The sequence below is a fragment of the Trichoplusia ni genome, chromosome 5 (genome assembly GCF_003590095.1).
Source record: "Trichoplusia ni isolate ovarian cell line Hi5 chromosome 5, tn1, whole genome shotgun sequence".
NCBI classification, from domain to species: Eukaryota; Metazoa; Arthropoda; class Insecta; order Lepidoptera; family Noctuidae; genus Trichoplusia; species Trichoplusia ni.
In genome coordinates, this window is record NC_039482.1 from 10,869,278 (window position 1) to 10,891,649 (window position 22,372).

General features: G+C 36.6%; 1 protein-coding gene across 7 annotated transcripts in view; it reads left to right on the plus strand.

Moving 5' to 3' along the window:
• The window catches only part of LOC113494474 (probable Ras GTPase-activating protein), a 69,084-nt gene that overhangs the window by 39,821 nt on the left and 6,891 nt on the right, over positions 1 to 22,372 (plus strand). For 4 of the 7 annotated variants that reach the window (XM_026872837.1, XM_026872835.1, XM_026872836.1 and 1 more), the window contains 5 exons: positions 15,390 to 15,612; positions 17,660 to 17,729; positions 18,189 to 18,316; positions 19,366 to 19,509; positions 21,941 to 22,086. In XM_026872837.1, coding sequence (XP_026728638.1) covers positions 15,390 to 15,612; positions 17,660 to 17,729; positions 18,189 to 18,316; positions 19,366 to 19,509; positions 21,941 to 22,086 — 711 coding nt within the window. Of the gene's footprint in view, positions 1 to 1,977; positions 12,261 to 15,148; positions 15,312 to 15,389; positions 15,613 to 17,659; positions 17,730 to 18,188; positions 18,317 to 19,365; positions 19,510 to 21,940; positions 22,087 to 22,372 lie in introns of those variants that run through there. The other 3 variants (XM_026872833.1, XM_026872832.1, XM_026872838.1) reach the window with 3 other exon arrangements.

Sequence of the window (22,372 nt, forward strand, 5' to 3'; positions counted from 1 at the left end):
CCCTAGAATTGTCGATAAATAATGACGGACTGTCCTATATAGAGATATCTTGAGCCCGGATGGTAAACATTCCAAGTGTTTATGTCTGGGGAAGCTGAATAAATTCCTTAGCCCCTGAGTCTCGGCAGCCAGTACCAAATACCAAAACAAGTAATAGAGCTTGGTCTGCGTGGGTGTTCACGTCATCCCGAGGGACGAAAGTGCGTGTTTAAGCGGATATTACATAGACGGCATTTAAGGAAAAATCTTCAGCCATCTTATATCAGAGTCACGTTTCGAATAAATTTTCTGGATCGTTTAAATCCCAGGGTAGAGATTAGGTGATTTATCTTAAAGTATCGAATCGATTATCGTATCTGTTCATATCGCAGTGGAATATGGAAGTTACGAATTATTTATATTTTTTTATTTATAATTTATTATGTACAGCAAAAGATGAAATATGGTACTAGTAATATGCTAAAAAAATGTTCTATGTCATACTTCTTGTCTATGTTATTGGCTCATTATATAGTATTTGTCTATCTATAGCTTTATAGATAAGGAGTGACTAGTATAAACAGATTAGTCGTCACCGGCGCCGCGCATGAACTTCAGTCACCACTTTATAAATCCGCATTGGAGTCGACTCGCAGTCGCCGAACTTAATCTTCTTAGCGAGTTCAGCCCCGAGCAGCCTGAGCCTTCAAAGCCATCACAATACAGATTTAAACCCAGCCTTTACACATCTACTATAAACTCTACAATTTTCACCCAAAGCTCTATGTTTTTGTTTGACAGTCCCACCTTTGATTACTCCGGTTCCCATAATCATAACGAACGAAAATAGGCTGTCTATTATCTAATTAGTGTCTGTCTATACCCTGCAATGACCTTGTTTCTATTTAGAACTCCAGGTATCGAATTGCAATGACTGGTTAGCCAATTACTTCGGTTTATATTTGGTTATAGTGATTGAGAACAGGTATGATTGAATGGAATATTAAAGAGTAAATAAATTCAAATTTAAACTCCGTGGGATGTCGTATGACTAAAAATGATGTAGGTGTGTGTAATACGTAGTCCTGCTTACCTATGCACCCACGTAGGACGCTAGTATACTTTCTAAACAGGCGGGACGCCGCCGACGAACTATAGTAGAAAAAAAAGTGCCTTCATGAGTCACATCGAGTCCCATCGAGGTCTGGGTCACATTCCAGGGCTGCCGTCGGCGCACCAAACCGGACCTACGCGACTACATGCGTACTTTTTTCTCTTATACCCTTTCCGTTTACGTAATACTTTCTTCCAATAAAATTTGCTGCTGGCTGTATATAAATTCTAAAACCAAATTAATTAAGAAAAAAGAGAGCTTTAGATATACATTTAGAAAAAGTTCTAGTATAAATTTTAAATATCGAAGTTAGCTTAATAAAAAAAGTATGTTGACATAAAACCTTCTTGTTATAAATTTTACATTATTTGTCGAAAGAGATCGCATGCGGGGCGAGTGTGACGCATGTTGGTAACAGGACCTTACGTTGTAGGCTTCGATTCCCGAACACAAAGGGGGCGGTTTTTGTGGACCATCTGCCAGGCAGGTGTCGTTTTACATACTAAGCAGGTGATTTGAATTCGCTTTCCTCTTTCTAAAGGTTTTTTTAATACTTTTTAAGTGTTATATAGAAAACGATTGAATTAAAAGTCTGTCGTTTCCGTTGGATGCTATATTCACAGGGAAGATGAGTCTTTTAGTAATTTATTACATTAAATACTGAGATATTTCGACACCTTTCTTAACCTGTGTTTTACTATATTTACGCTTCGTAAGCTCAATAAATATGATACGAATTTGAAAATACACTATGTAGTAATAAAATAGATTCGTAGTATTTGTTGGCGCCTTTAAGTGTCTAACACCAATAAAAAACTTGATTTCATATTTCAATAACGTCCCTCGTAAAATATATTTTCACAAATCCACGAAAGACAAATTAAGTAATATTTATAACATATTTACATATTCAATTGCTTCGTTTCTGTTTTAAAAAGTCCTTGAAGTCAGTTGTGAACTACGTTAGTTATGTTTATCGCACCAGGAGCTATGGAACCGGTTGAATTTTATGATCTAATTACACTTAGGAACCATTAACAATATTATCTTATTAATTTTGTTTGGGAAACGTATCTCGCCTGATAGACATACTGTGAGTCACCAGCAAAACTAGTTTAAAGGTGGCCTCTCGATTATCGTAAACACAGGATATCAACTTTTTTAATTAAAAATCCCACGTTTCATAATTAAAGTTACGCATTACGTGCGTAACATCAAAATAAATACTAAAGCCAGTGTGTAACAGTGCAGTTAATGTGTAAATTATTACCTATTGTTTCATTACTACGGTTCATTTGATACGATTGCGTTGAAGCACTTGGTAGCGTTGACACGGCCGCGTTTGCATCCAGTTTCAAAATTTAATTACTAAATACATTGTTCCTCTCCCTGCCTCCCTCATTTACTCAGCGCATCAATTTATACACATAAATCAATTATAAATTATATTATTTGCCGTTTCAAGGTAATATAGTTCGTGATAATGTATTTTTAAACGTCGCCACGGTCTCCTACAAACCAATAACCGTGGAACATTTGACAGGAAATCGGGTTATCTGAATGACAAGTATAGCGCTTTACGCATCCTCCCAATGTTTGTGACTTAATTTAATTATGATCATGACTCGTTGTTTACTAGACACAAGCTTATTTATTGAATATTCTCAATTAAGTGTGTCAAATAACCGTATTTTCAAAAGATATTAACTTTGAGAAGTTTTTGAATGTATATTACAATATTGATGTCTTTAAATTATTCGTAGTAGAGTCAAGTAGGGGTTTTTGTTTAGTTCATTGTACTTATAGCTGTAGGTTCAAACAGCGAGCTTAACCTGATGATTCATCCGACCCCGTCCAAATTACATCAGCCAGTATAATCACACAGACACTTTTGAATTTGAATCATCTCAGCCAACTTAACGCCCAACAGCCGAAACGTTGCGATCTATGCAATTAATTTGCTTCCAATGATGCGATTGATTTAAATTGAAACTTCCATCAAAAATAATTGTTTCGAAAATGAACAGTTGATGGTAAATGATCCCGTTATCCCGTAATAAATGATTTGTAGTTGCCGGAACTCTTTAATTACAGTTTTTGTCGGCCATCTGCGGATAGCAGCTGTCTTAAAGATTTTCTAATTATCATAATCGAGTGATACAAGAAATGAGCTAGCCGGGAAATACGAGCAATTATTTTGTCATTAGCGAATGTTTTAATTGTTGTAGTGGCCATTAGGTAATGAGCATGACGGATTGAGAAATTATTTGAGCAAATAATGAAAGTACTTAGTGTCTATTCATGTTTGTTCTTACTAATTGCCATTTGAATGAAAAAAGGATGCGTTGAAGAATAATGCTGATGACTTCCATATAATTACTGCAATCCCCTAAAGCCGGTAATGAGACATCCAAGGCTGTTGATGATATACAGGACGCTATAATAATCTCATACATTGTATATTATTTTTATGTGGAATCGTATAAAACCTGTCCTGAAGTTCATATTAATGGTGCTACGTTATTATATTGACCTTTCAATAAGTATTTGCTTCCATTCTAATGCGACTCAGGTATGAAAGAGAGCGGGGAAGAAATATTTTTCTTTATCTTAAAACTCATCAGTTAATGAAGTGATGTTCTTTTATTTATAGCCAGCATTATTTATGTTTAAAAGACAGAAAGCAGAGAAAGATAAAGGATTGAAAAATAGAATCCTGATTCAACTCCCATCTTTAGTATTTAGATAAATGTGCATGATTTATCGAATCCCGCGTTTATTCCTATTCCGCCTCGCTTGCAAGCGGACCTCGGTCGTCGGTAGCATTTTAATAAGTAGCTGCTTTAAGTGCCGTCATACTGGCTGGTCGTGACCTTGCAGCAGTGAATGTTGGGCTAAGAGTATGCAACCAAGCCTCGGCACGATTTCATCTAACATTCAAAGCAGTTTTCTTTTGTTAATTTTAGAAATCACTAAATCTACCCCCAAATTCTGTGGCTTTGTTTTTTTTTCTTTCTGTCGTAAGCCCTTGTCATAATCGGAATCATTGAGACTTTTTTGTTTAAATTTTATAATTTTCCCTTCATTTTATGTCAGTCTACATGAATCTGTATTGTTAACAAAACCTTAAAACATCCTGTTTTCATCTTTGATTTCGTTTATCGATATCAAACGCGTGTCTACGAATCATTCGTAAAAGCTGTCAGTGTGTGTAGGTAAATATTTGTCTCCATGCATTTCGTTGTTCGACCGTCGCCGGCGTCTGGCGTAGAAAATCGTTATTGCACCACACACCGTCATTACCTACGGAACACGTTCCGTTGCTTGGTCACCTTTTGTTTGTATCCCAATCATTCCGACTCGTGCCACCTTTGAACTCACTCGGTATTATTTTCTCCGCACGTTCAGATATGAAAAATAAACAGTGGCGCTTAAATACTCCTTTATTTGACTTTAGATGTACCTAATGTTAGTAGTAGGATTACTCAGTACAAACAGACTTCAGTTATGTCTTGAGTCAATATTATGCCGTATAAAGACATGAACGGGTACGGTTTAGGGCATTTCGAAATAGTAGCGGCTGTTTGCTTTGTTCGAAGCGTCTATCCATGTGTGAACTATCTGATGAACGTGTATGGTAGATGTTAGTACAAATTGCACTTGGTAGTCACGCTCTTGCCCTCGTTTCGTTGTCTTGTCGAGGTGCGCTGTAACTAAGAGCTTTTAACGTGACCCGCCGCCTGCCCTATATCCCGGGGCAGCGATGACACATCACGTGTTCCTTGATATTGGGCAAATGGGAACATATTTGAATGTACTGTTCCACTTCGCCGGTGAAATGTACAGCAAATTGTATTCGCGAAATCAGATTTTTCTTTCCGAACGAATTCGAGTGCGTGACATGATTGTGTTATGTTTACTCGATTGGAGAACATTGAACAGTTCCAATTGATTCAGTTACGGATTGAGCAGGCTCGCTCCGGAATATATAAAATAGAACGAAATAATACATCAACAAATGTTTATAAATCAATTGTAGGTACCTGAGTTGCAATTACAACGCACTTGCAAGTTGTACTGAGAAGCACAGCAAACAGAAAGTGATAGAACCGGTTTCTGACTATTACAACAATACAAATACGAACTTACAATATTCGAGCTGCGCCGCGTCGGCCCAAAATATTGGTTGCCTCAGATAACCGTACTCTTGGGCGAGTTAACATGTGCAGCTTGGAGTTAACTACGTAAGTACAGTTCAATCGTGAAAGACTTAAGTAACGGGGCAACGCTGCTTTTTGCTTCGTTTTCCACATGCGCTTATATGGAAGTGATTAAGGGTAATATTTTTAGTTTGTAAAAGGATGCATTTATTCCATATCGAATGTGCGTTGAAGCTGTTAGAAATGACTTTTTGTGCGGATTCATGTTCCGCTTCAGCACCAGTTTAATAAGACCCCTTAAATAGAAAATAAATTATAATCATAGTTATATGAAGGACGAGAAACGAAGACTAATCCAATCCAATGAATCCATAAACTCGTTCCTAGATGCTCTGGTTTATTGACAGTGTACATATAGCCTGTCCAAGTTCTCGCGTCCAGTAGACTTATGGTCATGACCACCGTTCCCAGTTTAAACGGTACTTCTATCAGTTATTAATATATCAAGCTGCCAATGGTGCCAACCTCTCATAAACTCACTTCAATCATGTCCCAGGCGTTTCCTGATAAATCCTCCTCACTTGGCAGTTATTGTGGTCATTAAATCTGCCAACCATATTTTATTCTGATCTGATATCTAGAATTTATAGTAATAGAGTTCGTGAAGAGTCTATACATTGACATTTAATTAAATTAATATCTCTTCATGTTTGTTTAGTTCAGAGTTCCGCGGAACGAAGTTAATGAATAGATATTACGTTCACTTGTGAGCATTCGCGAAAGTCAAACAAAATTTTAATGAATCGAGCAGTCTTAGAAATTGAGCCAAGAATAATGTAGTGTAATGACTATGTGGTAATCATTAACTAAATAACCGTTATTGACTATTTTACTTAACATCATATTTCCATTTAAAGTAGAAATCAAATATAATTCTATGTTATTTAAAGTAATAGCCACTTTCTACTCTTATGATTTTGAAATATCTCTCCGCGAGTATTTTTGCGCGTAAACAAATTGGAGTACCGAATAGTTAGGTGCGACATATTGGCATTTGGCATTTGTAGGGACCAGGGACCCATTTCACTGGGAATACTGACTGATAGCCCGATTTCTGACTTTGATGTAACTCACGTTGACGTACAATGAATTAGGTCATTAGCTTTGATCAATGACGCGATTGATATTCTGTAACGATTTATGTCGAGTTGACGATGAATATTTAAATATTAAATAATGTTTGCTGATGTTAAATATAAATGAAGCTTCATTTTAAACTGTTCTACATAAAACATTGTTGGATCAAGCGCTACTAAGTAGGAAAGCAGCCTGCTATGATCACAAATGGTACTGTATCGTAGCTATGCATCTATAAACCCACACGTCGATGTCCGGTCGATAAACCTGTATCTATCTCTAGTAATCTCGCTGGCCGGCCAAGGAAGTGAGTGCATCCGCGAGTCCGAGTCACATCAATGTTTCCAAAGAGGTTTTATACTCCTTTCACTCAAAACGCGTCAAAGCCAGTCCCTTCAAAGTATATTGCGGTGATAATCGATGTAACCGTATTACCAATTACACGGGTTAAAGCAGATTTTGATGTTAGGAAATAATATGTTCGTTCTCATGTTTGTGTGTTTTAGTAAATAGCGTGTCTTTTGTTTTGATTGAGGAATGTAGGTAATATTATTATGTTGTTACGTAACATTTAATTGCTGCCACTTTCATGGAAAGTACTTATTCTTTAATTCAATTATTACTACTACAAGTACAGTATACGGATGTCATTTGATATCGTTTCTATATTTGACACAGTTTGCTTTCCGGAGCTCGTTGACTTGCTCGGAGTAATTAAATCCGGCTTGTGTTCCGCATTCTGGCTTTCCTGCAAGTCTTCACTTTATTCTTAGCTTGCGAATATAGCAGACATCACATTCGGAGACTCAATTTACCATCGGCTATAGTTGTAATTGATAGTAGCACTGTGTGTGTTGCCAGCTATAAAAACGTAATTATAATTCAGTGCTACTTTATCTTTATCGCACTTTGTCGCGTGCGTATACGACATGACTTGCCTACCTAGTATAGATAATAAGAATGCTAATTACATGTATATTTTTTAATATTAAGCTGGCGACAAAAAATCTAAATTTGTAATAATTAATTTAGCTAATATTTGGCCACGACATAACCAGTGTATTGAGTTCAGAGCAATCCTAATTTAAATTTAAAATGAATAGTGGGCGATTGTACTAAATACAACCACGCTTGTATAAAGTCATCACAATTAGCAATAATTGTTGCAATTTAGTTGATAACCAGTTTTTTATACTAAATATTGTATTGTTTTTGTTTAAAATATTATATTAGCGTGTGTGCTGCAAAACCATAGGCTATATTCTATTGCAAATAGACTAGGTTCCGTATGGTTAACATGAGATAAACTCTAAGAATATAATATTTTGATTGCGTTAGATTAACGGTGTCGTGGTTTTATGGTATTCGTTGCATTCGCCGCGCGGTTAACTTGCGAAAAGCCAGGATACTTTCGCAACTGAGAGCCTGCCACCAGATCTTTCGCTAACTCTCTTCTATATGTGGGAGAGAGATGGCGCTCTACATCGTGTTGTGCTCTGTCTCTTTTCCCCAACTGCAACAGTCTACAGTCTTCATGGTGGTGCTAGCCGCTGTTTTAGTTACACGAGTCTGGCGCCAGAACACTAATCATTGTCAGATATATTAACGTTCTTGTAAAGATTTCTTTAGCTTTATTTTCAGTTGATTGCGTTAGTCTTTGCTTACATTAGAAGTTCGTATGCATACTGTGTTATGTGTGCCTTTGGTTTCGGTCACGTGAAAGATTCACGTTTTTTCCTATAATATAGTGATGATAAAGAATTTGCTGATTCATAAATTTCTTTTTTTGCAAATAATATTTCGATTTCCCGTACCTCTAAAACAGAGTATAGATCGCCTTCAAATGAAATCCCGATACAATAATACCGTAACATTTAGTTTTACTATCAGTATCTATTCTCGCCTAGTTCCACGCACAGTAATGGCTCTATAACTGGCAGCCTATCCTTAGCCTGGCATCGGCATCGAATTCCCCTACAATAGCAACATGACCTTTAAAGCCCTATTCTAATGCTCAACAAATTACTCTTAACGGTTACTTGAAACACTTTCCCATAACGTTAAGGCTAAAAAGGATGGAATATGTTTCCATTTATTATTCCATCGCACAAGTGACGAGTAAATTGCTTAGCTAAGTTGCGTGTTGTATAATTCGCGGGGACCGCGTGAGAAAAATGCCCTCGCCGCCATATTGTGTTTTATTTTTATATCCATAATTCACACTCGGAGATCACCGCGTGTTATCAAGATTTAGTCTTATTTTCATTTGTTATGATTCTCGTGTTGTAACACAGTTGCAATGTTTGACGAAATCATTTCAAATTTACCTTGTTTTGAAAACACTGTAATTTTGGAGTAAATAAGTGTAATTTTGTTTAACCTCTGAAATTATGATTTTAGGTACCTGTTAGGTGCCGAAACTTACACTTCTTGCATTAAAATTGCGGGTTTAGGAACGAAACTTACGTACACAAATCAAATGAAAGCTGTAATAAAGCGAGATAAATATGTTTCCGTTTATCATAATTAGCGCGTTCGTGCTTTACGTAAGCAGATATACAACTTTCCTGCGAGTTGAAAGACCGAGGGACACTCATAGCTAAAGCTACAGAGTTGCAACGCCCTGCGCCCGCGCTGCCTTGAATCATGATTGTCGGCGTTAGTCACGCCACCGCTCGGCTCTCACTGAAGGCTCATATTTCCATTCCTCATCGCTTGTTTTTGTTTTTTATACTTTTATGCAGACGTCGCATTTTGCAAATAGTTTTGCAAGATAATATTAGAGGAGATGCTTATTTGAGTGACGTTTTTTAAACAAGTAGGTCATTTTGAAAAATAATATTTGTACTTGTATAGTACGAACATGTGTTCTATAGCTTTACTTTGTCTATTTATAATCCATTTTACGACTCCATTAATAGTTATCTTAACATTTATTTCTACTGCTACACAAGACTTCGAATTGTAATATTCGTTTATTGAATTAAGTTATTCTAATGTGTCCCTCGCTGTCCCTAAATGTTGGAATACTTGGAATTATTAAATCTGGGAAGGGAGTGCGATGTTTGTTTAGGTCCGTATCTCTGCAATGCTTTGGGAACTCCTTTAGAAATGTTTCAGGTATTTAAGGAATTTTGTACAAACCGTAAGCTCGTCTTTGATGTTCACAAAGCTTCAACCAAAGTGTAGAAATGTTATAACTTGATTCTATAATACTTACTGTAAAAATAATATACAAGAACTTGTTAGGATTCGTAAATCTTCGTCTCAATGAAGCATCGTTTATTGTAAGACAAACGTGCGTCTATAGCTAGCTACTCCCGTTTTTTATTTCTTACATCGGCGTTGATAATCGTATGGATAGTAAACTCGTTTTGTTCAGTGAGCTACTACATTCTGGTGCTCGTGCATTCGTTCCGCAAGCTTCGCTTTCGTCGTGCGATCACAAGCTCCGATCTCGTTCGCTCCTCGCCGTATTCACGACATCCGGTATTTTATTTTGCGTTTCTTTGAACACGGTACAACGAACTTAAAGCAGGCTGTATGGGGAACACATTATGAACATGTATTTCGGACTATGTTCGAATGTTTTAAATTATGTCCTTTCACACGCGGTTGAGTGTCGTAAAGTTTATGTTTATTGTTTAATTCATTTGCGGACTCGGCTGTCGCGTTGCGAATTCTTCCGGGTGTATTAAAGTGTGCTTAGCACAAGCTAAGCGCGTCGTGACTCTGATTGCACAAATTACCTGTGCGGGAGGTACAACTCTACTTTTACTACAAACTTCACGTTATTATAAATCATTATCATTAGGCTTAATGTAAAGTCGCGTAACATTTGTAAGTGACATCACTCGATGCAGTCCACCTTCACGGAAATGAGTTTGACCTGGAAAAGCTAATGAAAACCGACCACTTTAAAGTTATTTACGAGGGAACCAAGTTTGCATAAATCATAGTCATTTCGCCCTTCGAGTTGCGCGTGTTGAAACAAAATGTTGGGAACACACACGCACGTTAATTTAATTAAAGTGATTCGTATGCTTCGCTAATTGCGAGCCTGTACGGCTAGGACGGCTCTAAATATATTCGCACGACACCACCACTCCTCAGCTCGAACACATGGTGCCCTAATAATATTCCTATTTTCGCTCACGCAACTTTCATCTATAATGTTATGTCACGTAATAAGGAATTGCGGCTCCCTTATAAAACATTGCTATCATCATGTTCATTCGTTTTTATTTCTTACGTAACACAACATCATAGTTGTTTTTACTTATCAATAATTAGTATTCAGTTCCAATGTATTATTAATTTTAAATTAACCACACTACCTGTATTTATTCATATTAGTGCGACATTTGCTTGGCCTCTTTCCATTGATTCGATAGAACATTTTCATTGGTTAGTGTTAGTGCATAATCTTATCGCTGTTTGATAAAACAAAACAGTTTTACTTCGATCAATACTTGCACCTCACCCACATATGATTCATTTCTCTTACCTTATCAAGTTATCACGGCCGTCGTAAATTATTTCGGTTGTTTGCCAGTTTAAAAATACACGAGACAGTTTTAGTCAACAGTTATGATTAAAATGTTCGGCCACGCAATACTCCAACATTCAATTCGTTATTTTGTAGAACGAGTCATTTGATGTGATCTAAAACAGTGAGTAATCAAAAGTGCACTCAAGGTTTCAATTATCACTTGCAAAGTGTGAAATGTGAACTGAAAAAGAACAACCAGGAGAGGAACAGTGAAACGAATGGCGGCGGCGATGCGGCGAGTCAAGTTTGTGGAGGGCACTAGGCGTTAACGCAGCGTGCATCCGCCGCCGCAGCCGACTAGCCGCTATGTCGAGTGCGCTGTCTCCGAGCGCCTCGGACGCCGGCGACGAACAGGCGCGACGTCGCTCCGTCTTTTACGTGCCATTGTTTGAGAGCTTCGACAACTATTTGCCCTTGACGCCAGAAGAAAAGGAAGCTTTAATAACTGGGCAAAGCATAGAAGGAGTCTCCGCAAAAACTAAAAGGAGGAATGCGTCAGTGAGCGGCAGATTGCGAATCCCATCCCGAGGTGATTCATCCTTTACCGAAAGTGAAAGTGACATGAGCGCGTTTAGTCCAACCAGACGATTTCGTCGACCTTTGTCTTCTACGGCTAGCTCTAATGAGGCTCTGACAAGATTAGGTCACCGTGACTTGACGAGTCCAAGACTTGTCGCACAAAGTACACTAATGAAAAATACAAAGCCAAGATTACGAAGCACAACTTCGTGTGAGCCTCGATATGACCGAATATTCTCGCCAATAGGTGGTTCACTTTCTGCTCACAAATTAAATAGCTCGACGAACAATATAGGTAGCAAAATACCCTCTAAAACATCTATTATGAATTCAAACTTGTCACTAATACCTGATTCACCTAAGCTTTTGTCTCCCGCGAAGGAGAAATCAAAAACACTTCCGCAAAATCTAAATGTACCTTCGCCAATAAGAGGCAGCAGTAGTTCTTCATCTATTTTTAGAACACCTAGAATAACTGTGACACCTGATAGTCCCAATAAAAGTCCTGGCAAAATGTCGGGATTGAATTTCATACGTCGATCTCGAAGTACAAAGTTGTCACGGAGCAATTCTTTATTGCGAAGCATTACTGCGAGACACATCGAGGAAGGTTTAGACGACCACGTTGCTGTAGTAACAGACTTGACTGAAAATTACGATAAGTTTGTGGATAATAACGGAGGCGAATCTGAAGTTATATGTGCACTCATCAAGAAAAACGAGGCTGAAATGGCAAACAGTCCCTTGAGCATTCGCCGTGCCTATCTCGATGTGGATGATGACGTTGCCGTACACTCTGGTAAGATATTTTCCTACAAAAGCCGTAATTCAGTCTAGCCTTGAGTAAATTATAATTTGCCTTCCATCAGGCCCCATTCATTGTCCATAATTTATACCATGATAGGAGCAGCCCGTTAAACTTCGTTGCGTAAAGTGAAATATGGAGGCGTGCCTGTCTGACATTGATCGTCAAATAATAACTAACATTGACTGAACCATGATCCTTTCTAAAATAAATTAGCTGACATTACAACATTGACAGTCAGTGCTAAATAACTCACGCTTGTTATTGTTTGCTTCTACATAACATTAGATGAATGCTATATAGCAAAATAAAGAATTGTCTTGTATTTATTTAACTTTAGAACTTTGACTTAAATACTACTTTGTTTAAATTCGTCATGAATGGAGTCCATAACTCTTGTAAACTTTTCGTAAAATAATAATGTAGGTTACCAATTTACTATCTCCCATCGTTCTGAAGCACTTAGCAAGACAATACGAGACATGAGAGGAGAAAGCGATCGAGAGCCCTTACTAAGCGTGCACCTAATATGGATGACTTTACACTTTCAAACTATTCTACGTGAACGATGAATACTCGAGTCTATAACACAGATTATAGAAAATAAAAGGAAGCGGTACTTGAGCTAGAGCGTGTGTCAAGCCACGAGCGCGTGTCATTGCTTGGAAATGAAAATCAACCTTAACATATATTTTTTTATGTCCGAATTATATTAATACCTCAACTTTTTAGTTAATTACATAATATGTTTTTATTTCTCTAGTCGCTTATGTATGCCAATACGAAACAGCTAGAGATTTTTGCTTAATAGCTTACCTAATTCGACAACGACGTCAAAGGGAGATGAAAATTTTAAAGTATACATGTTTGGGCGACTGCTTCCAGTACTACGACAGTTTAATGACACTTCCCTCCGCTTATCAGTTCTATGTTACGTAACGTCAAACAATACCCGCAAATTACATGGCAAGGATCTAAGCGAGGGCCTTTAGTAAACGATATATCATGTCTTAAAGTTGGCATTACGAAAAGTGGAAGTCATCTTGTTATTCCGAGCCATTATAACTAAGTGACTGTCGTTATAAACAATGGTTTATTCAAGTTGTACCCTCGGTAAGACGTTGATCAAAATATGATTTACGTTTATTATTGTTCCTAAGGAATATTTTTTTAGGTTTGAATACAATTTACTATTAAGGTTTGTTTAAATAATTTGTAGCACACGTAGTCAGAAGCTCCGAAAGATATAGGTAGAAAACCAAGTATTTGTATCATATCCTTCCATAAATGCAGAACTTTACTGATATTAATCAAAGTTACCGTTCTCATGAGAATCCATCTTATAATAGATTGGCGAAGACTGTTGATAGAACAAAACAATGCTTAGTAACACGTAAATCACCGCTATATTGTGCTTTTTCCTTAATTCCTCGTAGGCACTTGTGCTAGGTGTAAAAACATCGCACGGAATCCCAGGGTACTTCAGCGTACGTTCCCCCTAAGTCAACGCGCTGTTAATAACATTGAATTCGCTATATTTACGATGACTTACCTGTTATAATAAGGTTAAATTCATATTTAAACCTCATTAATTGTTGCAATTATTTTTGTATTACTGACAAAGTGAAGGAAAACACTGGAGGAAGTCTGGATTTCAATTGTTTAAATTTGGAATCGCTAACGGTGGTGATCAATGGTCAATGCTTCTGTCCATGGTTTGAGACCTGCGTCCAGTAGTGGGACTTGTAGAATCTGGCATCATGAGGTATTCAATGAATTGTGGACGTATTAAAAGAGGAACGAAATTCTGGCTGTTAAAAAAAGCAAATAATTTGTTTCGTAATGTAAATAAAAAACGTTAAAGTATCGTCGCTATCGCATTTGTCGCATGCACTTCCTCGTGGTCGCTTATCGCTTTACGCATAATGATTGCGGAATATCCCACTCTCTGTCTTACACTCGGCCCTTTTAAAATAATTGCCTGTAAATAGTCTGGTAACGACAGTTCGTTAATTTAAGTGATGCGAAAAGTGCTCCATTTAAGCATCGATTTGTATTCGATAAAAATATCTGGTTTGTTTTTTCCTTGTAACTTAATTATAAGGACAAGTTCTCTGCAGTGACCACAAATATTTTTGTGTTTTTAGGCAAAGATGTCTCCCCATATATATTACAAAAGAAGGGGCATTGATCACCACGCCTTTTATAAAATTACTTTTTTAGCTGTTTTCTGTCTAAGACAGTTTCCTCCGAAAACCCTGCAACGTATTACTGACTGTAACTGTCTACCTTCAGCACCTGTGTTGTACCACCGGTCAGTAAACAGCGCTCGTAACTCAAAGTATACAGCGCATAAACCGAAGCAATATCGATAATGGCTTCGAAACATCTGTTGCTTCACACGTCGCCGTCGTGTCGTTGACACCAGGGTGTTGCCAACTCCCTTCCCACATTTATTATTACGAAATAAAAACAAAACACGAACAATAGTTCCGTCGGATCAAATAATCATGGAACTTTATACGTGATTACCCATAACATTTTAGTAGCCATGTTTTATCGTAAACATTTATTGCTGTTATGACCGAATCTAATATTTTAAGCGCCTCATGTTTCTTAGAACTTGTCTTATAGTTATAACCCAGCGTGGGTCAATTTGTAAACACATCGGCACTTAATGTGACAAAACTGTTGAAAAATGCATATAGGATGCCTAAATACATTTTCGGGACGCGAGACCCATAGTGATTGTTGCTCAAAACTTTTGTCGTATATTTGCCGACGCATGCGCAGCGGTCACGGCCGGCGTGCGCGCAACTTCCGGCGGAAACCACGCCGTACATGGTAGCTGTATAGTTGATATCATATTACATATCTTTCTATAATATGTCGCAGTAATATAAAACCTCGCATACATTAATTGCGTATTGGCAACACAATTCTCGTAATTTTCTCGCAAGGTTGACGCTAAATCAGTGTCAATTGTGGTGTTCGATCAAACGGTTATGAGGCATTATTTTCTTTATAATTGTTTAGGATGTATCGGTAATAAATTTTACTTTTGTAGTGTCTTCAACTTTTTCTCAAGTCTTTTCCATTTTAACTGTTTTTTTTTGTTTCCAGACACGTCATACGAGAAGGCATGTCGTCGCGGTTCTGCGCCGAGCACGCCGGTCCCGGGTGCGCAGGCGCAGCACAGTCCGTCCCGGCTGGCCGCCCTGTTCTTCTCCAAGCGGTCGTTCCGGAGCGGATTAAAACGGACCAAGTCAGTCAACAAGTTCGAGATGAACAGAGTCGCGCAGCCTGTCGCCACACACCCGCCTACACATGCATTACGGACATCAAGGTTAGTTCAGAGAACAATTGACTTAATATTATGGTATTATACAATTATCCTCCGATGCTTACAACTTTAAAGTTGTATTAGATTAGTACTTGCTTGCGATCCCTCCGCTGCGACAGCTCATGATTAAGAACTCCGGATTTGTCCGAAACTAGTCGGGATCGATCCCAATAAATACACGTCAGTAAACCGTTGCACAATTTAATAATGTATTTGACGCACTTGGTAAAAGAGACGCCCTTATGTGCCTTATAGAGCGCTGTCTCTTTTCTGCAACTGCAATAATGCTAGCGATAGGCTCTCTATTCAGCGATAATGCTCGTGGCTGTATTAAATGTCTGTTATGATAGCAAATGAGCCTTTTGATGTTCAAGCTTCCTTATCATGAAAAAAAAACCTTTCATAGAGAGTAACAACGTCGCCGCCGGTCTTGTACACTTGTCATTAAAGAACGCTAATAAAGTTCTATTTTCGTACTTTTAACTCATTTGCAAAAGCATGTCCAGCAATCAATGATAGTTCAATCCGACACCATATTTGTAAATAGCTATAGAACCAAATAGTACTGATATTACTAACTTTTACGACAAACATAAATAGTTTTGTAACACTAAGAAATACGAAACATCCCTCTTCCCATCTCTTACAGTTTATGTGCCTTAAGTATTTGTATTTACTTGGGAATACTCGTAAAAGCTGCACTGAATACTAATAGCGAAATTTCGTATCTCTCTTAATAACAAAGCTATTACTTCATTAAAGGTAAAGACATCGTTCGTACTCATGAAATGTCAAATGGATCTATTAGTGAAACGAAGCAACGTAGAAATTCTTGTCAGAATTGATCAATTGCTCGCAATTCAATTACTTAACATTCGCTGCATAATTTATTGAACCTGATAGATACATCGTGTGGGTATTATGTAGGTAATAGGTAGTAATTTGCTGAGTTTACATTGTAATACGTAGGCAAATAATTTTAATGAAAGCAGAAAGTTTAAAGTATCAAATTATTGAATGAATAGTATGATAATGATTCTAGGTAGATACGTGTGTCTATTGGCAATAATACAATATTTTATCTATCTTATTTCTTAGATACGCAGATCTTATCTAATACTACTATCTAAGTATAGTATGTTGAAACCTAATCGAGGAAATAATCACAATATTTCCCGTTATATAATCAATACTAAGGAAATAGGAAAGTTTGCGTTTATTACCCAACAAACTTTATTATAATGATAAACGGACGTAATTAAAAGCTGGGATTGTCAAATCCTTCACAAATGACTCAGCAATATAGAGTGTGGAGTGTATTTAATTTAGCTATATGTCGTGACTGTAAAACGTTACCCATGTTGAATGGTGTCGTAATTTTATATGTAGGAGTGTCGTACTAGCCCCTCCCCGTCTGCGGCTATTTACTAAATGTGCTTAATTACTTCCCACCGAACGACAACTTCATCGAGACCTAATTAAACAGGGGAATAACACCTCCCAATTAACGCCAAAAATTGTTATTGAAACATTTGTAACAGATGTAACAGGTGTAATGTAAACAAGGGCTCGAAAATAACCTAAAATACTTCCTTAATCGGCTTTTGTTTAGAGGTTTAAAATAGCTATAACTGGAGAGGTAATTAGTGAATCCATAATCATACCGTCATACATAATCAGGCATATAAAAAATCAGTTTAGTTATTAAAAAAATTATGTCATTTTATTGCACACTAAAGTACGTAATTTATTTTCCAACAATATGTACACAGGCAAGCTTAAGACTTCAAGAGTTATTTTCCAGCAAACCTTTAACAGAGACCTGAAAAAGGTTAGCCCTGAGAACAACAAAGATAATCTTAATCTAGTTTTCTTTTAATTTACAGAACTCGAATGCTTACCTTTACGAAAGCTGTATTCGAACACGATGTATTTTGTAGTAGGCATTATAATGGCACCATTTTAATACCAACTACAATTGTTTATAATAAAGGCCTGTAAACCCTGTCTCCTGAGGAGTCCAATCTTAATCAAATCTGTTTGTTTCCAGATCTCACGAAAGCCTCCTCTCAGCGCAGTCACCCGCCGTGTCTACAATGGACTTGGGACCACCTAATCAAGTACGTATTTATTTCTTCATCTTATTATGATAACCTAGAGTACAAGGTTTTAACTCTTTCAGAAAACTTTGTGATTTAACTATTGAAACTTTTTATGCTCAGTTATTTACTTAAGTAAGAATAGGTTTTCATTTGAATCTACATTTTTATAGTATTTTGTCATTATATCACAAGAACATTCTGCTGGTAGATTTTTTACGAAATAAACAGCAAACCATGTTCATCTTCTCTTTTCTAATTAAAATAAAATAGACTACAATATAAAGATAGAACATAAATTTAGTTAAACCTTTTTAGCACATGGTATCAATTATTTGGTATAATTGTTTGATCAATGGGTTTATTTATAAAACGTGTATCTATTAGTCTTCGTAGTAGTCTAGGGTGTTTAGTGAACGTTTGTCATGGAAATCCGGTCAGTCCAACCTCTATATAAACATATTGCTTGAACATTTCCAGGTTGAAATCCGGCCACTGCATTCATCAGTGCTGTGCAGGCCGCACTGCTTCGCCCTCAGCGCAGAGAACCGCGCGCCCCGCTACTTTGCTTGCGCCTCGCGGAAGGAGCGGGACCGTTGGATCTACAGGTACTTGTCAACTACATACAGTTATATTTATAATACCACTAAAATCGAGTACAATACGAAAAAACAAAGCTTGTTGAAGACAGAATCGACTTAAGTTGCAATAGAATCGAATAGAAAAAAATATTATGCATTGAGTCAGTGGACTGAAGCTTCAAAAGTCAGTTTAAGTTGATAAACAGCGTCAGGAGAAGTAACGTCAATTTCAGCAGATTTATGTCGATAATATTGTAAGATATTGTTTTATATAACGAGAATATGACTATTTCATTCATAATACCATTTCTTTATAAATTCTACAACTATCTGTAACAAGAAATATGATAATACTTTGATGTTATGCCTATCTCATGATCGGTAACAGACGCCATTAATGGAAATGATATCTAAAGGAAAATAATGTGATAGACATTACACGGTTTCATAACAAATGAATGCTTTTAAAATGTACAAGTAATAGGTATAATTACTCTTGTCTGTAATGCGATACAGAGATAATACGATGTTACTAATTAAAAATACATAATACTCTATTATCTTAAGCTTTTATTGTTATCGTAAAAACAACAAAAACGGATAAATAACTAAGTGTTTGGGTGTTCCAACCTCCTTAGTTTCAATAAACTGGTGGTCATGGTTGTAACTAATTAGCTATTATCACGGCCGGCATTTGTTTCACCTTGTAAAACATGCCTTACTTCCCTGATTTTATTTTTACTAAAGTATTTGACCACTGTCTGCACTCAACCGTATGTTTTCCCATAAATTAATGTTTAATGTAATCGTTTAGGTAAACTGCACTTAAATCAGTAGTGCTAACATTTAGAAAGTGGAGTACATGTTATACGTTGTAACTTATTGATGAAGCAGATTTTGTTTTTTTTTCGCCGTTGATTTGAATACGACTAATACCTAATGCAAAGCAAAGGTCTAACTTTTATAGTACCTTACATCAAACGGTTTATTAAAAGCGTAATACTTGTCTCAATAGTAATAAATTTATTATATATTTATATAATTATTTGTGTAACATTTTATTGTTATTGTTTTAGCTTGCGGCAAGCCGCGCGGCCGGACGAGTTGCGCACGCGCCGGTGCGAGCGGACCGTGAAGCTGTGGCTGTTGGAGGCCAAGGCGATACCGCCCAAGAAACGATACTACTGCGAGATATTACTCGACGATACTCTATATGCCAGGTATATCTAATATAATTAATATATAAATTAAAATATAAGTAAATGCATTTTTAACAATATGCAACATGTAGGGTACAAGCTTACAAAATGATGGACGAAATGAAAATGTCCTTTGTTTAATGTAGTTTCTAATTTGCCCTTTCTAAAAGAAATATTTTATGTTTTATTACGAATATAGAATATAGCAAATAATCGATTAATATGGTTCCATTTGTGTACAATACTATTCACAATCGATTAGTTACACAAATCACACGCACTAACCGTAATTATTAATTCAGCGATCTATAACTTTTCCATAAAACTGGAAGGTTATAATTTATCGGCTATATATTACTACATAAGTTACACTTAGTACCAACGTAAATTGGCGGTAACAAAAAATGAGAAAGATCTTTTCTAGCGCGATTGAAGTATACATCTATCTTGAGTGAGACAAAGACGGCAATATTTTGTAGTTCTTCAAGGCGCGAGTTACATCAGCAGCACTGTATATATAATTTCTAAACATGTTCATATGTCAATCTAGAGGTTATTATACATTCTAGAAACTGATAATATTGCGTGATAGGTCAAGTGTTGAACTTTCTCTATTCAATTCCGTATTGATAGCACGAGACAAAATGAAAACAAATGACGCTCATCTAATAATTGTCTTTTCTTGCATTGTGTCTGCTTATACAGGCTGGTGACGTCACAAAATTGTGAAACAAATGACAATAGCTGTTAATATGATTTTTTTTTTGTAGAATGGACTTTTGAACTTAGAATAAACTAATAGTTTCGAAATATCTGCCAGTTTTTAAAATATTCTAAGCGGGCATCAACCATTTTAATTTTTCTTCAGTTTTTAGTTTTTGTGTGGCCAGAATATATAGTGTTCAGAAATATAAAGTGGTTGAAAAACAAATTCTGTTGTATAAAAATGTACTTTCACCATGAAAATATAATCCCACCAAAAACATTAAATTTAAAAAAATGCCAAGTCTCTCGCATCGTAAAAAGTTTTGAGATCTCATAGAAGCCAAGTCCTATTCAAAATATTTTGTAGTTATAAATCAACATTTAGTAATTGTATCAATAGTTTTCTTTATATTATAATTATAGTGACTTGGCAATGAGCACAAGAAGAAACAAATAAAACGGCATATTTGTAGGAGTTGAAAGTTACACACACCGCATGCGTAAACATTAATATCACAAAATTAATTTTCTTTTGGTTTATCCGTGTCGTCCCAACCGAATTTCGGCAACGGCAGTCAGTCTTAGTGTACTCTCGATTCATTTACTTTCATAAAGCGATGGCCCGTAAGGTATTCTTAATTATTGTATTGGAGCATGTAGTCGGTAGTGACCATCATGATTCACACATAACAAATAATCTGATCACTGGTCTCGTCAGTAACATTTGCACATAATTCCAGGCATCAAGCAGCTTTTAATTTGTGCTCATTGCCAAGTCACTATAATTATAATATAAAGAAAACTATTGATACAATACCTTACAAACTATAGCTAAACTAAACTAAATAACACGTAAAGTTCTCCGAATATCAATTATCACTACAATATTTTTTAGTTTCGAAATGGTTTTTCATAGACAGGTGGCGCTATCAAATGAAAATTATCGAATTATTCTGAAGTACTACTTAGACTGCGCTTTGTAACGAAACCATAGCGCGATTCAGACACGTACAACGCCATCTATCGAGCGCGCATACAATATTTATCGCAATACAATGGAGTTTTAGCTTTATTAATTTAATGAATTATGAATTTTATGTATTAATTTGTATTAATGATAGTCTGTGTATTACATTAATTTATTCTTTTCTATTCTATGTATGTATTCATCCAATTGAATAGGTACTTAAACAACGAACAAAGTTAACAATGCAGTCAAAATCCATACATAATGTTCTTGCCAAACCGCAAATATAAAATTGTTTTCTGTGGCATATTATTTTTTAATGTTTTTATAATTTTTCCTTTATATGTGGCTAAGGACCTATCTTGGTGCAAAATTTGAAGTTTCTAAGTCTGCTAGAAGTACCTTAGATTTTTGATGATCTGTCAGTGAGTCAGTGAGTCAGTGAGTCAGTGAGTGACAAAATGGTGTAACTTTGATCGACCGTAACTCCTAAACCATTAATTCAATTGGCATGTAATTTCGAACTTAAGCTTGTTCTAATGCCTACTATTATTCCCCGAAAAGCTAAACTCCTAGCTTTGTCCACGTCGAAGATACAGGGGGGGCGAAGCAGCCGCGAATCGCTTCGAGAAAAGATGGTACGGCCGTGCCCGTTTTGCTCGAGACTTGGCAGGGGCACTGCCGTGCCCTCAGATTTTTGGGAAAGCCATTAGCCGTCTCCCTATGTTTAAAAATGTAGAGATATTTTACTAAGGTTTTCGTTGTTATTTCGTGTTTCAGATCATCCTCAAAGCTGAAAACTGAGTTATGCTTCTGGGGCGAGGTGTACGAGTTCGGCAACTTGCCGGCTGTCGGCGCCATCCATGTGAACGTGTACCGGGAGCCAGAGAGGCGGTCGCGGAAGAGAGACAAACATGCTCTTGTTGGTTAGTACCTAATTAGTCCTCATTTTGTAGTATCATCCAGTATGTAATATCTTCACTAAATTTTGTGAATTTTCGTTTCATCTTCATTAGGAAAAATAAAAGCTAATATTTTCTAGTGATTTGTTCCAGTGTAAATTTATTTATATATTGTTTACATGCAAAAAATTAATGCCCCCAACATTTTGCCGAATTTTGATTATTTTTAAACATTTAGCTGACGAAACAAACAAAAACCTGTAAACAATCTGTGGATTATACTTCTCGTGCTTCAATTCATTCTTCGCAT